The sequence below is a fragment of the Zea mays genome, chromosome 1 (assembly GCF_902167145.1).
Source record: "Zea mays cultivar B73 chromosome 1, Zm-B73-REFERENCE-NAM-5.0, whole genome shotgun sequence".
NCBI lineage: Eukaryota > Viridiplantae > Streptophyta > Magnoliopsida > Poales > Poaceae > Zea > Zea mays.
The window spans coordinates 228225261-228241798 of NC_050096.1; the positions used below are offsets into that span (position 1 = coordinate 228225261).

At 44.8% G+C, this 16538-nt stretch overlaps 2 protein-coding genes and 1 non-coding gene across 4 annotated transcripts; 2 read left to right on the top strand and 1 right to left on the bottom strand.

Annotated features, from left to right (window-relative positions):
- Positions 1-1928: 1928 nt before the first annotated feature.
- On the top strand, positions 1929-3256 carry LOC100282051 (mitochondrial import inner membrane translocase subunit TIM23-1). Its single transcript, XM_008666525.4, has one exon. It carries the CDS (start codon positions 2102-2104, stop codon positions 2678-2680), a length of 579 nt encoding a protein of 192 aa, XP_008664747.1. The 5' UTR covers positions 1929-2101; the 3' UTR covers positions 2681-3256.
- Positions 3257-3846: 590 nt separating this feature from the next.
- Positions 3847-7523, bottom strand: LOC100191861 (major Facilitator superfamily protein). Of its 2 annotated transcripts, XM_008674574.3 has the most exons (8): positions 7146-7523; positions 6843-6987; positions 6577-6745; positions 5544-5814; positions 5193-5455; positions 4900-5115; positions 4468-4579; positions 3847-4296 (listed from the first exon to the last, which is right to left on the bottom strand). In XM_008674574.3, exons 1-8 carry the CDS (start codon positions 7294-7296, stop codon positions 4253-4255), a joined length of 1371 nt encoding a protein of 456 aa, XP_008672796.1. In that variant the 5' UTR covers positions 7297-7523; the 3' UTR covers positions 3847-4252. The 2 variants fall into 2 exon arrangements, with proteins under 2 accessions (XP_008672796.1, NP_001130757.1); NM_001137285.1 differs by having other exon boundaries at positions 3880-4296; positions 5544-6987; positions 7146-7328.
- A 253-nt stretch (positions 7524-7776) lies between these two features.
- On the top strand, positions 7777-7849 carry TRNAK-CUU (transfer RNA lysine (anticodon CUU)). Its single transcript has one exon. It is a non-coding gene; the product is annotated as a tRNA-Lys (tRNA).
- The last annotated feature ends 8689 nt before the right edge of the window (positions 7850-16538 follow it).

Genomic DNA, 16538 nt, shown 5'->3' on the forward strand with positions numbered 1-16538 from the left:
AAGAGGTTTTTATTTTCCTAAAGATAAAAATTCTTTTGAGAAATAATGTTGCCAAACTAAACCTTAGAAGATAAAGATAAAATAAGTTTTTTTCATGGAAATGTAAACGGAAAATCTCTTCCCACAAGTGAACGAGTACGAGACCGGGAAACATTCTCTATCTTCACTCCTATGTCCTCACAGGCATTTGTGAAAATTACTGCTTAGAAATTTTTTCATCGTAGGGACGAGGATAGGGAGCTATTCATCGACGGGGAATTCCGTGTTGTCATCCCTAAATATAGGTCTTAAATATTAATTAAAAATTGAACATACATTGATTATAAAAATTAAATAAGTAGGCCATGACTAATCCATGAATCTATTAAACTTAATTAAATTTTTAATTAGCGTATTTTATGATGCAAGGCACAAATTGGAGTGTTGTTAACGTATTATTATAAACACAGTTAAGAAAATGAACATGGTTTTAGAAGCATCTCCGAAGAAATACTACCGTAGACATGTAAATTTTAAGATTAAACACGTGGATTGAAGAAGATTGATGAATGGGTTTATATTTGTAGCTAGTCAAAAAAATAATCTCTTCTAATCCCCTTCAATCATCCTAAAATGTGAATAACCGAACAAGGTCTAAAACACATGTCTATTTGTTGCTGGACGTGGGTGGAGGCGCATGCATAAAACCAAGAGCAGCATTGCGTACATACGGGTCTGTTTGGTTGGGCTGTGGCTGTGAAAAAAAGCTAATGTGGGTTGTGAGCTGTCGAAAAAAAATTAATGTGGGTTATTAGCTGTGAAAAAATTGTTGTAGGTTGTGAACTGATAAAAAACTAAAAACTGTTTGGTGAAAACCACTAAAAGCCGCTAAGAATTCTTTCATGTATATTTTCGCCAATTCCATTCAAAAGTCACAAAAAACATATTCATAAGTGCTTTCAAGTGCTTTCAATTTTACACTGCGAAAAAGTCGATATTTAGAAAAAAAAAACTATTTTCTAGATTCAACCCTTTGATTTGGCTTTTAGCGTAAAAGTTAAATCCAAAAGCCAAACCATGATCCAATACAACATCCGCTGGCCCATGTCCCTTTCAATTTTTTAGGAAAAAGTTTTTAGTAATTTCTGTGAGATAACATATTTACAGTGGATTTTATTTTCTAAGGGCGCTACCGCGCTAATAAGAGATTTTGGGAAACAAATTTTTAGTGCTTTTTTGGAGCTGCTCTAAAACCTCTTTTAGGGAAAAAGAGCTAGTATATTCTCTCCGTAAACTGTCGATACTTTCTTAATTTTTTCGCATCCCCTGTATCGGCATCCTCTCACCCGCATATTTGCGTGAAGGATTCCCCAATCCTCTATATAGCTTACGTCAACTGACGGCAACAATTAGTATTTTAAACTTTTGTTACAGGGTCACGGTCGTAATCTGGCGGCCTGCAGGCACATGCAAGGCAAGTGTCGAGTGTCCTGATGCTTTTTCGCGTGTGGAACCAAATTGTAAACTGGACTGCTTCCTAAGATTTCTACATGCGACTTTAGCTGATATGCAGGGTCGTCAGCTTTTTTTAGCTTTCTACCAAAAAATTCAGCACCATTGTAGAGCAATAACTATACTTGTGTTCAGCTTTGCACATGGTACTTCCATTGTGCTCATCTTTTTTACTGAACCTGACTGCTTGCTTCCAGATTTCAGCAATTGTGTTCAGATGAAATACCGGTGCGTAAGTACGTGGCCCAATATATTATCCATTGGCCCATATTCCTTTTTAAATTTTTTAGATAAGTTTTTAGCAATCTACTGTGTGATAAAAAAAACTATGAATTTTTTTCCAACAGTCCCTAATAAAATATTTTGGGAAGAATTTTTTAGGGAATTTTTGGAGTTGCCGTAAGTCCCTGATCATTTCCACGAAGGCTTTTCTCACCGGAAAAAGATCGGAATTCCGGCGGGAATATAGGCCGCCAAAGTAGGACCTCGCAAAAGGCGGCTACCAAAACGCTCCGTTGCCTTTCCTTTCCCCACTTCCCCGGCTCCTGCCTCCCGCCGCCGACACCACCAAAAACCCTAGCAGCTCCACCCCGCCGCCGCCGCCGCCGCCATGGATGACCCTCGGATGTTCCCATCAGGATCCGACGACCGCTCCGACGCCGAACGCCGGCTGTACAACCCGTACCAGGACCTCAACATGCCCTACAGCTACCGGACGCTCTACGACCTCCCCACTTCGCCGGAGTTCCTCTTCCAGGAGGAGGCCCTGGCGCAACGACGCTCGTGGGGTGAGAACCTCACTTTCTATACGGGCGTCGGGTACCTCTCCGGCGCCGTTGGCGGCGCCGTCCTGGGCCTCCGCGACGCCGCCAGGGGCGCTGAGCCCGGGGAGACCGCCAAGATCCGCGCCAACCGCGTGCTCAACGCCTGCGGCAGCTCTGGCCGCCGCGTCGGGAATACGCTGGGCGTCATTGGCCTCATGTACGCCGGGATCGAGAGCGCCATGGTCGCGGCCCGTGACCGCGACGACTGGATGAACAGCGTCGCCGCTGGGCTTGGCACGGGCACGCTCTTCCGCGCCGCCAACGGGCCGCGATCCGCCGCCGTCGCAGGCGCCCTCGGTGGGATCCTAGCCGCCGCCGCCGCGGGGGGCAAGCAGCTAGCCAAGAGATACGTGAATGTCATATGATCGTGTTTTTTTTGTGGTAGCAATGATGAGCGAACAATGATATCGTCTAGTGCTCTAGTAGGGAAGGGGTTTGCCTTTTCTGAAAACTAGCTGAGGGCTTGTTCGGTTCTACCCCAATCCATATGGATTGAGGGGTCAAAATCACCTCCAATCCATATCAATCCCCTCCAATCCATATGGATTGAAAATAACCGAACAAGCCCTGAATGGGAAATTTTGAGCTTGCATTGGAATTGCAATGCAACATCGTGCTTCAAGATGCTTTAGTTCTGCTTTGTCCTTATATGTTAAGGGCTAGATGAAGGTATTTTTATCTCCTTGTTTGGATGCACATGTATTGTCGTCAATCCATTTCATGTTCTCAATCCATACATAGAAAAGTGGATTAGGGTGAACGTTAGTTTAAATTCTAACTAAATCCACTTCTCACACATATGGATTGCTAAACATGCCCTTAGAGTGTGTGTGTGTGTGTGTGTTGTGGTGATGTGTGGAGTGAAATTCTCTGAGATTTGACACTGCACCCTTAAGTTTAGTGCCTTTGAGATAAGCAATCTATATTGCTCATTGCTCCGAGATGAGATGACATCTTGTTTTCTGTCGTGATTTGTTCGAATTGGGGCAGACTGAACGTCTGCACCATTATCCCCATTCCATACCATGGTGATTTTTTTAAAAATTTTTTTGCAACCAAGCCTTCATATAAATTACAGATTGGATAGGCAAAAAGTTTGCATCGAAGCCTCCATAGAAATTACAGATTGGGACGCGAACCCTTCGTAAAAATTACAGATAGGGCAGTAGGATGATCAATTTTTTTACCCATTGATTCAGCCTTGACGTGCGACCAAACAATTTTTTACCCAATGCTACAGTCTTAGGCCACGTTCCTTTGAACCCAATCCATATAAATTGAATGAGATTGAGTGTGTTTAAATTCCTAGTAATTTAAAATCTCTCTTAATCCATACCAATCTCCTTCAATTCATATGGAATCAAAATGATCGAACAAGCCCTTACATGGCCTAATGCCAACATCTTATGGAAAATTCCATTATCAACCAGCACCTCCATTGTTACGTGTCACGACATAATAGAAGTCTAGAGCAGCACAAGAGCACTTGGACAAAACCAGAAAAGAAAGGCGTTTTGATGAGATGATTCAGTTAAAAAAAGATGACCCGTTAGACAAAAGGAGTCGGTCTCTAATGAGCCCTTTCTCACTTTACTCAGCGTTTGCATCCAAAATGGACGATGCGGGTTTCCATATGATACTTCACTTGAATACAAATATCAATCCTATCAGAAAACACGAGAAGAAAAACATGGGGAAAACGTGGGGAGGCTATGCCGAGCTATACTCTGCCGTGTGTGGCACAATAGTCAGGAGCCACATCATGTTCTCTACCATGACAACCGGAAACTGCACTAGCACCAATCCTATAACACAGTAAAAACCGTGTTCTGTTACAGTCGTTACAACTTTTAGATATCAATCTTATTCAGCAACCCCATGGGAATAAGTCGAGGATTGGGGCCATTTTAACTTCCGATTCCTTTTTATGATGATCTCTAAGGGTTTAGAGGCTCATCTTCCGCAGTCATCATTACAGCCTCTGCAGGAGAAAATTGTCATGGTTAGAAACCAAACAGATTCAGGGCTAGTTTAGAAATTTAAATCCCCGAGAATTCCGGTGGGGATTTAAATTTCCAAACTAGCCCTTACATAAGATTCGATGGTGGAAAAATGGCCTTTACGGTATTAGCGTAGAGCAATGTTAACATACTTGTCGATCTGTGAAGATCAGAGACAGCCATTAAGCGCCTCTGCAAGACTGCTGCCATGAGAAGGAAAATGGAGCACATGCCGAACATGACAGTTATTGGGAATGCATTCACCTGCACGACAACATTTATAAGAAAGAACAATAATAATTAAAATGAGATGTCCTAATATATATACCAGATTTAGAGGAACTTCTATTTATCCACATGTTTCAGCTGGAGCAGGTTTGTGCATTCCTTGAGTTCCTTCTTTGTTACTATATATATATATATATATATATATATATATATATATATATATATATATATATATATATATATATATATATATATATATATATATATATATATATATATATATATATATATATATATATTTTAAAAAAAAACAAGAATCTGGATATGGGGTTTTCTCAAGTTATTTTGCTGCTTACATTGTATAGTACCACGCAAACAAACAGGTTGAGCGGTATACGGAAGAAATTCATGATTGTGCTTCTTGCCTCCTCGGGAATATATTGAGATCTCATCTTCATGATTGATGGCCAAAATATACCAACACATGACTCAAAGGTACAGAAACCAAGAAGCTGTAAGCAGCCTCCTAACGAAATGCTGCCGCCTTTCTCCCCGGAGGGAGGTACTAGGAACTGTATAAAACATAAATAAGCAATGTTAGCAGAGAGAGAGAGAGAGAGAGATTGCATGATGTGATCAACAGACTTACATTGGTGACAACGGGGAGGAAAAGAGTAAAGGCTGATACTGAAAACACGATTTGCATATAACCTTCAACCTTCAGCTTCCTAGCTAACAAACGAGAAGCAATTGAGCTACCCAGCATCGAGGAAAGCATGAAGGTAGCAAATATGAAGCCGTGAGGAATTTCCTCATCCTTTGGGCTCAGAGCAGGAGTCCACAGGAAAACGAAAGTATACATTGATCCCTCAAACAATGACTGTATGGCTCCAAGCAATGCAATCTTCTCGTCTGAAATTTCACAAGTTCCTTCCACGTCAATTTTATAACTCACTAAATTTATCAAGCCATTTCCTAAGCTAGGACAGGCCAAACCTACCTGAAGCAATGGCTTTAGCTGCACCCTTGAACTGGGTTATCAAGTCCTTGCTGTCAGACGAATCTCCGTAGTTCTCACCCCATGATGATAAGATAATTGCCATTCCTATTGCTAGGAAGCAAGCAGCGGCATCAAATGGAGCCACAGGACCAAAACCCATGTTATCAGCAAGAAAATTTGCAAATAGGCCAGCAACAATGGCCACTAGACCATTGCCAAGAAATATAGCCTTGGAGAATGTTATCGACAACCATTGTGGATCAAATCCTTTCTGTACAATATCAGTGTAAAATTGCCCATTGTCAGCAAGAACAAAAGGGAATGAGAAAACAAAGCCATCAATGGCTTTATCATTAGAAAAATAAAAAAGAGCAACGTTGATATAGGCAAAAAGAACAGCGCAATGCATTGACATGCAGGCAATGGACTTCTCATGATACTTGTACATATTGGTACATAAATGTGCTAATTATCGACAAGGACGTCCATCATCCTGAAAAATATAATTGGACTGGACCACAGTTTTAGTTACTGGCTTGTTCTGGTCAAGCATGGGAACACCAGATAGTCCAGATCTGCTGACAAGGGCTTCAAATCCAACAAAAGAAAATAGCTGTACTACTGATAAGTGACAGGAAGACTGCAATATAGTTATCCTGAATTCCTTATGCACTGTGTTTTGCAATGCATTACACTCTAATATCAAAACCTTCCTCTAAAAATTATCACCATAACTGTATTTTAATTTAGGTATGTTCGATTTTCTATACCTTGGAAGTCATTTTATACAGTGTACTGCCACTCTAGAAGTCAAACCTCCCAAGTATTTTATCTTTTGTTAGCTTCAGTCAACCTATGTAGTCAGTACCGGCAACAGATGTACAGAAAGACAAAAGCAAAACAGGTCCAAAACATAACTAATAGAAGGTGTTTTCATGGGGAAAACGATGAGTTGATTAGGATTAAAGTTGAAGCGTGTCATCTCCGAGGTATCAATGTCACCGTGCATGGAGAGAAGCATCTGGGCAGCTACCTTGTTGTGCTCTGCCACGAGCCACGACTCAAACGCTGAGAAGAGCAGCGAAGTGGCAATGCCACCAAGGACACGCCCAATCATAAGAACTTTGTACTGGGGAGAGTGCTTGGTGATGCAGCTGAGGATGTAGGTGATGCAGTACGTGACACACGCCCTCTTCCGCCCCCTGACCACGGAAAATCCATCAGCCTCGTCGCCGTATCCACCAAAACAGAACGAAATCGACTGAATTCACCCCCAAGGCGGAGGAGGGCGCAACGCACTGCTTATCCGCGAGGGATCCGACGATGGTGCCGAAGAGCATGGAGGAACCGAAGCCGGCGATGAAGAGGCGGCCAATGTCGCCCTTGTCGAAGCCGTACTGGCTGTAGAGGTAGTACACGTAGGGCCCCTGCAGCCAGTCCCCAGCTGCACCATCCGCCGGAGCACAATAACGTCAGAGACCAGACCACCAAATACCACCGGCATTGCGCCCCCAGTCCAGATCTGGAGGGCGCAGTGCCGCGACGCAACGGGAATGCGAGGAAGGGCGAGGGAGGGGACCAAGCAGGAATCAGGAGGCGTACACATCATGAGGGAGTAAACGAGGATGTAGTTGTTCTTAAATGAGTTGAAGGCCGGGGAGGTGGCGACGCGGTCCTTGCCGGACTTGGCGAGCTCCAGCGCCGCCACGATGGCGGCGAGCGCGCCGAACACGAGGTAGTAGAACACTTCCATGGCGGGCCGGAGAGATCCCGAGGGTTGGAAGGGGAAAAGGGTGGTGGGATTTGGGGGGTGGGCGGATGGCGATTGGTTAGATTTATACGGCGCACCGGCTTGGCTTCTTCGTCGTCCCGACGGGATTTGGGTGGCGTGGGGCGAGTAGGCAGTGGACACTGGAGGCCTCGAGGGTGGAGGCACTCTGGTGGTCTGGTCTGGCCGTGGTGTGCCGTGCCTGCGGTGCCGGTGCCGAATTTTTTGTTTTTGAGTCCTTTTTATGTCAAAAATTTCCAATTAGACCCCCAGAAAACTTAAATGCAATTTTGGACCCATTTCTCGGCGCCATGAGCTATGGCGCCGAGTTTACACATCTCGGCGCCATAGATCTTGGCGCCGAGCTACCTGCCGTGCTGTCGTCCACGAGCTGACGCGGCGTCGACGTGGCACCGAGCTCGGCGCCAAGATCTATGGCGCCGAGCTCGAATATATAACCACAAAGCTTGTCTAGCTCAGTTGGCAGAGCGCAAGGCTCTTAACCTTAAGGTCGTGGGTTCGAGCCCCACCATGAACATATTTTTTTGTCTTTGTCACTGATTTGTTTTTTATTGTCCAGATTTTTTTGTTTATGTCGCTGATTTGTCTGTGCGTTCAATATTTTTTGTGACGGTGCGTGGGAGAAATACATACATATTACACACTTTCTTTCCGGCCAAAGTGGCATGCATGGCTGAAAATGCATGCACGCAGGAACGCACGACAGAAGCGGCGCCTTTTGGGGAAAGGCCATATGGGTTTGTGGCTCATCACGAACCAAAATAAATAAATAAAAAATAAAAAGTGAATGAACTTAGTGATATGGAATACTGAATTCTCATGCAACAAGATGACCTGATGGAGTATCTCCTTGATTAACTTTGATGGCTGTGTGGTAGTAGTGGCTTCTAGAATTAAATAAAGTTGCGTTATTAATAGATGATGCGTTATGTTGGTGTAATGGTACAATCATTTATGTTGTTGAGTGTGTTTATATATGTGCGCGAGAATGGATTCCACCCGGCTTTATTAATAGGTGAGGCCGGCCAGGCTGCTTCTTTTCGCTTTTATTTGGTGGAATGCACCTTCTGGAACAAGTAAACCGTAAGAGACAGAGCATCTCTGGGGGAGTTCAGGCGCAAGTTCGTGGCATGCATCTTGACCAGAACGCTAGCTACTTTAATTTCCGATGGTATCATCGGATGAGGGCCGTTCACGGTTTACAAAACCGTTTTAGGTTACCGGAGGTAAATCGATGGAAATCGATAAAAACAAAAAAATCTGGATAATAAAAAATAAATTAGTGACAAAGACAAAAAAATATTGAACGCACGGACAAATCAGCGACATAAACAAAAAAATCTGGACAATAAAAAATAAATCAGTGACAAAGACAAAAAAATATGTTCACGGTGGGGCTCGAACCCACGACCTTAAGGTTAAGAGCCTTGCGCTCTGCCAACTGAGCTAGACAAGCTTTGTGGTTATATATTCGAGCTCGGCGCCATAGATCTTGGCGCCGAGCTCGGTGCCACGTCGACGCCGCGTCAGCTCGTGGACGACAGCGCGACAGGTAGCTCGGCGCCAAGATCTATGGCGCCGAGATGTGTAAACTCGGCGCCATAGCCCATGGCGCCGAGAAATGGGTCCAAAATTGCATTTAAGTTTTCTGGGGGTCTAATTGGAAATTTTTAACACAAAAAGGACTCAAAAACAAAAAATTCGGGTGCCGGTGCTGGCTGATTTTGGGGTGTTTGTTAGAGAGACTAAAGATTAGTTTCTAGTTTTTAGTTCCATTTAGTCTTTTTTTGCCGAACACTAGAACTAAAATATAGACTAAAATGATTTAGTCTTTAGTCCTTCACATATGTGCTAAAAGAGACTAAATCATATTAATTCCACATTTACCCCTTATTTAATTCAATTGTACTAATAGCAGGAGAATGTTAAAGACTATTTTAGTCTTATTATGAGTCATTTAGTATATTCTTACTATTTTTAGCCCCTAGAACCAAACATGTTAGGGACTAAACTTTAGTCCCCTAACTAAACTTTAGTCCCTACACTAAAGAAACCAAAACATGGCCTTTAAAATATGTTTGTTTTAGACGAATTAAAAGAACAGTTTGATTACCGAAAAAAGAATTTGACCTTGTTTATGGGAGTGCTTGAACCTGCTTCATCTATGTTTTTTTAGAATTTCGTTTCATATTTTTAAGTGAAACCGTTCAAGCTCCACACACACAAAAGAGATGGAGTTCACCCTTCTCGCTAAACCTCTTTATTAGAGTTGCACCACTCAGCTTGATCATGAGTGATTCGTCCAAACAGGTTCATGACTTAAGTGTGTCTTATTTCATATTTCTTGAACTCATAGCGTGCGCATACAATACGCTTTAATTTAAGAAAGTTGAGTTAATTAGGTTAATTTCTCATAACGCAATTAATCATTTATTATAGACTTCGAAATTTATTTGGCTTACAAGATTAGGCTAAGCCTAACTAAAGCTAGCAAAAATGGTGACATAGCTTGTTATTATTGACACGGGCACCACGAAACAAAACTAAACCCTTTATAACACATATGTTTGCTAATCCAATAAAAAATATTGTTCAAAAACAATTAACCTTGTGTTTAGGAGCCGAGGAGTATGAAGACAGGGCGGACCTACATACAAGAGAGTGAGGGCCTAGGCCCCCACTCATTGCTTTGTTACAAGTATTAGTGTCTAGATTTTCACCATTAAGTCTCTTGCTGAGCCTAATTGAGATGTCCTCACTCTTGTTTTGTTCTAGGTCCGCTCCTGCTGCAGAGGAAGAAGGATGACGAAATAGTCAGGACAAAAAGTCATTTCAAACCTCTATCAGATGCCAAAGTAGCATAGAGGGAAAAACGATGACATAAATGGCATAATAACTTTCTCGATTATTCATATGAAATTTAGATATTTTATAATAAATTGTAGGAAATTGGTTTTAGCATGTCTAATTGTTTTTATTGAGGCAATATGCCAAAGTTAGAGAGGCAATTAAACAAAGCTCTTGAACAGCACAAGAGCATCTTCATAGAGGCTCTACATAACAGATCTCGAATGGTTTAGATGATCTTTTCAAATAGAAAACTCTCTAAAAGAACCAGAAGGGATTTTAGGAAAGAAACACTTATATCTAGAGTGGTGTTCATGACACAACGATAATTATCGAATTCACGTAATAGCACCGGAGGCATAAAGAGCTATTTCAAGAGGCACTTTATATCTTTCCTAATTGAATTGGACATCCAAACATAGATATCATGTAATCCAGACTTCTTGTTAGCCAAATATAAAAAAAAAAGTGCGAGAATGACTCTTTAAATTGTGTACACAAACAAGTCTCCAAATAACGATTGAAAGAGTAAGTTTTACTTCTTGGAGATGCATTGAGACCATATCAAGAGTCTTAATTTTATTACCCCCAAATCATCATGTGGAGAGTTATTAAAATACAAATATCTTTCTATATCGGTAACTTCCGTGTATCTTGTGCATACTCTAGATAGCTATACTCGCTATCTTTTTTTTTTTTTTGACCATCGAAAAAAATCTGAGATAAAGAATTTCAGTATTTAAAGATCAAACTAAAGATATTCTTGAAGATATCCCCCTGTAGTGGCCAGAAGCCCAGAACTACACTACAACGCCCAAAAATGTGCAATGACAGAGAAGATGGATGATGTTTTAGATTATATGAAAATATATAGGAATGTATATTAGATCAACTGGAAACCTATGGGTGTTTGTTTCTAAAGCGCAGGTGTAGTATCAGACTAGATTATTTCTTGGGCTACTGGTAGCATATCTCTTTTTCATGGAGGTCAGTGCTCACTGATTTGCAGAAGAAACATTTCTCCCTTGCAACTGGGTCTCGTCAAGCGTAGACACCCAACACGCATGAAAAAGGAAAAATGGATTGTCAGCCCAAGTAGCTGGGCCCCCGTTTTTTGGTTTGCCTATGCAATTGTCTGGGCTTGGGTTGTCGATTTGTGCTACAGACATCTGGACTGGATCTCCAGAAGTCGCAAAAAATGTGTTGGCCAGACAAACATCTACAAGAACCCGTAAACTATGCTTCAGGAACAGCGATAGGACCAATAACAACAGAACGGTCTGTTTGCTGCGGCTTATTACGAAACGATTTCATTTTTTTATAATATTATGCCTCTATAATTACAGCTGCTGCAGTTCGAACAGGACCAAACAAACCGAGAGTTCTATTCGGGAGCTGAAAAGGGGCGATGACAGAGTGAGAACACAGTAAGGACTAAGGAACTCTGCTTTTGGACTAACCAAACAAGAAAAGCAGCACAGCACAGGAATCTGATTTGGATTTTTGCTCCTGGGAGACTTCATGTTGAGCACCAAAGAGTCTCCCGATCTATCTCGCCTCTCGGCTCTCGCACTGACCGGCCGTCTAGTCTTTGGAATTCCCGGGGTGTCCCATTCAGGTGAGCACGTCCGGATAAAGACTAGGATGCAGAGCGACGTGAGATTGGCAAACGCCAACACAGGAAAGCTGCCTTTACGGGCCAGTAACGACGCCCCTTGGTTGCATCAGCATCACCTCACCGGCCAATATTGTTCAGCGGTGCGGCGGCGTTTGTGCAGTTGGGTCTCATGCATGACGCAGCTGTTGGATCGATCTCAAGCTAAACTTGATCAAATAATTGAACGTCCGTCCTAGTTAAGGAACGCAACAATTAATTGATTGTGGTCCTCCTTCACAGCGTGATGAGGACACCACTCACATATAAATAATGCATGCACATGCACAACAACTAAATTTACAGGTTCGTTCTTATCTAGTCAATTATATTTTAAAGCTTACGCTTTCTGTCATGGATATTTTGATAATTAGAAACCTTAGAGATGACCATCAAGAACTTGGGAAAGGACAAGATATCGAGAAGGAGAAGATAGGAGGTTCACAATAAGAGAAAGCCAAGTCCGACTCAACTTCGTCTACACCTCGAAGTCCAGGACCAGTCTGCACTAAAACGGACGTGCAGGATGCATCCGAACTTCGATTAGGTTGGGCTTTATATGGATGGAGAGATAAGGAAATAAGCTTTCCAACCCAACTAGTCTCACCTTAAAATTCATCTGAAGTCAACGGGAATCGTCGAAACAAGTCAGCGTTCAGATTCTGTTTTGGTGCTGCGACATCGTCTATTGGGCTGTGTATCGTGTTAGAGCCCATTAGGGGTAGCTCCAGGGGTTGTGCACGCCCCTAACCTCTATTTTAACAGCAGTCGCCGCCACATTATGGTTTGGGGTTTTGCTTAGATCATATATGTCATCGAACAATATCGTCGTTCATCGGTTTGTGGAACTCCACCTCGTGATCAATGCAGTTTTGATTACTTCCTACATGTTCTTGCTTGTGTTCTTGATTGCGCTTACAGGGATAATCCTTCGTGGCGAGATTACTCGTGTGTCACACCCGGTTTTAGAAAGCAAACCGAATGCGAACCATGTACGTGCCAGGATCAGCAATTCACGTACACGGCAGTTACATAACATGGACATCATCACACAGTGCTCAAATAGTATTAAAAAGGGAAATAGTCGATTACATCATGATGTCCAAGACATCCACATAGTCTTTACAATAAATAAAAGTGTGGAAAAGAAACATAGATAAACGCGGCCTTCACAGGCAGCCGACTGGGGGGTTGCCGCTAACCCACGCCTAGAACTCGTCGTAGTCTTGGAACTCCTGGAAGTCTCCTTCCACGGCTTCATCTTCTCCTGAGCAGTGGTTGCAATGCTGACAACCTGGGGATGGGGGGGTTTGGTGTGTAGAGCAAGGGTGAGTACACATCAACATACTCAGCAAGTATCCTGTTTGGCTGTAGTGGACTAGCTTTATGTGGGGGTAAGTCAAGCAGTTGCTTTTAGTTGGTCAGATTATTATTTACTAGTAGAAAGCCAAATTTCAGTATTAACCCAAGTTATTAGCCCGATGTACCCTTTCCAAACGGAAAGAATACCACTTACCAGCACCATAGTCATAACCAGAACCATCAATCTCATTGCCACCTGTAAACCAAAATGTCTCTGATCAAGTACCACTAATCACTGGAGCTCCCTTGGCCGCTCATAACCGCGAGCACAGCTGATATATCAGTTTTCAAACACTCTGCAGAGGTTGTGCACTTTACCCACAAGTCGTGATTCCCTTTCTGTCCGAAGATCATGACTCTCCATTAATCACTACCAAGGTGACCCAGCAGGGCATCACTACGTAGCCTTTACAAAGATTCCTCGGGGCTGTAGCCGCCCGTTAGGTTTCCTAAATGCACCGCACTCCTCCCCAAGGGGCGAACCCAAACTTGGTAGAGCGAGCCGCATACACCGAGCCCCATTGACGGCACAACGGCTAAGCGAACTACACCCCGGATCCTCTAATTATTTAGCTAAGGGCACCCCATTCCACCCTCATGGTTGCACTGTTTTTCCGGGCGGTCATCCAAAGAACAGGTCCTTACGGAGAGGCACTCGAGAAACCGCTCGAGCCCCCTTAAAGGCCACGAGTAGAACATCATAATAAGAAGAGGGAAAACAACTTATCATAGATAATCTCATCATGTTCATTGATTATAGTTGAGCAATAGCATAAAGCTAAACAATAATAATCCAACCCGAATAGGTAAACAAGGATATGGATAACAAAGCTAGTACATCCTTAGGCATAAATGTGTAATACGGGAGGTGAATTAAGGAATGAATAGGACAGAGATAGGTCAAGGGACACTTGCCTCCACCAACCGACTGCTGCTCAGGGGCTTCTCCTGTGAGTTCCTCGGGCTCTTCAACCGGATTGTTCTCTATGCGAGTGCAAACATACATCCATCCATCCATTGAAATTAGGAAACCAACAGTACACCATACAAGAGAACAAGTAGATTAAACATGCATAGAATATGACATGCGATATTGCATTTACCATGGTTAGAAAGAGACGGGGGAAGGTCTCGCAGGGGTTAAAGCTAATGCTCGAGGCGCACTACGGGTAGACGAATAACTAAACGTCACGTGCTCTAGTTCTACTAAGCTCCAATAATAAGGATTAGCTACATGCACTAATGGAAACGTGACCACTTTTAGTAGATTAACATTAAATGAGATAGACGATTAGCTATATAAATTAACTAACGTAACCAATTTCTAAATTGAGTCTCCTATTTTATTAACATGAACAATGTGATTAGCACGCATAAAATATAGGGGGGTAGACGGGGATGTCTGGGGGGTAGACGAGGGCACGGCGAGCCGTGCCAAGGCACTACGCATTACGCGAGCACGCGCGCGAGGCCGCACGCACGCGCCGTGAACTAGCCGTGCGCACGTCGGGGCCGCGCGCTGGCCGAGCTCAAGGTCGCGCGCCATAGGCACGCTGGGCCGAGCTCGAGGCCGCGCCGGGGCCGTCACGACGCGAGCAGGGCACGCCGAGGCGGGCGGGCGAGCACGGAGCACGGGCGGGGCGGGGCACGACCGGGGCCGGGGCGGCGCAGCCGAGGCCGGGACGAGGGCGGCCAGGGCCGGGCGGCACGGCCGGGCGCGGCCGGGACGGGGCCGAGGCGGGGCCGGGCGGGCGCGCACGGGGCGGGGGCGGCCGGAGCCGGACCGGGGCGGGCGCGGGGTGGCGCGGCCGGGCCGGGCCGAGGCGGGGGCGGCCGAGCCGGGGCGGGGGCGCCATGGCCGGGGACGGGGGCACCATGGCCGGGGAGAGGGAGGGAGGGGGAGAGGAGAGGGAGGAGGGGGGAGCTTACCGCGCAGGGGTCGGAGGCGGCGGCGTGCAGGGGAGGGAGGCGGCGACGACGCTGGGGGAGGGGGCGCGGTTAGTGCAGGGGAGGGGATGACGGGCGGGGCCCGCAGGGGAGGGGAGAGAAAATTTGGCGGGAGGGGGAGGGGGGCGCGACTGGGCCGCTTTGGGCCCAAATGGGGGCGCGGGGGGGGGGGGGGGGGGCGGCTAGGCCGGCCGGGGCGGCCCACGACGCGGGGGAGGGAAAGGGAGGGGGCGGCGCGGCTGGGCCGAAATGGGAGGAGAGGGGGAAAGAGAGAAGAAAAAGGTTTTCCTTTTTTTCTAAAATCTATTTTCCTAGATGAATGTATTTACATTTTCAAACAATCAAAAAGGATGCACGGTTCGGCATGGTGCATCAAACAAAATAGAGTATTTTAGGGTTTTGCTTTACATGGGATCTCAAGCCGAATCCCGCTATAACTTTGGAAAAGGTCAAGGTTTAGCAAGGAGAAAAGGGAAAAGGAAAGAGTAACGCCTGAATTTGGTGAGGGAAAAGAAGAAAAAATTCTACCCCCAAATTCAGGGCGTTACAAACCTATCCCCCTTAAAAGAATCTCACCCTCGAGATTCAGGGTTGGCTAGCAAAGAGCTCTAGGTATTTAGCCATCAGATCATCCTCACGCTCCCAGGTTGCTTCTTCCTCTGAATGATGATTCCATCTGACCTTGCACATTCTGATGGTCTTCCTTCGGGTGACTCTGTCTGCGGTCTCAAGGATTTGCGTTGGCTTCTCAACGTAGGTCAAGTCCTCCTGGACTTCAAGACCTTCAACCGGCAACTGCTCTTCCGGCATACGCAAGCACTTCTTCAACTGAGACACATGAAAGACATCATGCACAACAGACAAATTCTCTGGCAGACTGAGCTGATAAGCCACTTCTCCACGCCTTGCGAGAATTTGGTACGGGCCAATGTAGCGGGGTGCTAGCTTGCCTTTGACTCTGAATCTCCTGACTCCTCTGATCGGTGACACTTTCAGATAGACGAAGTCTCCGACTTCAAAACTCAGCTCTCTTCTTCTTGTGTCTGCATAGCTTCGCTGCCTTCATTGTGCTATCTTCAGATTCTCTCGGACCATCTTGATGTTCTCTTCAGCTTCAAGTAGAATGTCTGGCTCAAACACCTGCTTTTCTCCAGGTTGATCCCATTGCAACGGAGTTCTACAACTCCTTCCATAGAGCGCCTGAAATGGTGACATCTTCAAACTGGCCTGGTAACTGTTGTTATAGGAAAACTCTACATAAGGCAATCGCTTGTCCCATCCGGACTGATCTTGCAACGCACAGGCTCTCAACATATCTTCAAGAATTTGATTGGTCCTTTCAGTCTGACCATCTGTCTGCGGATGATAAGCTGAACTGAAATTCATATGTGTGCCC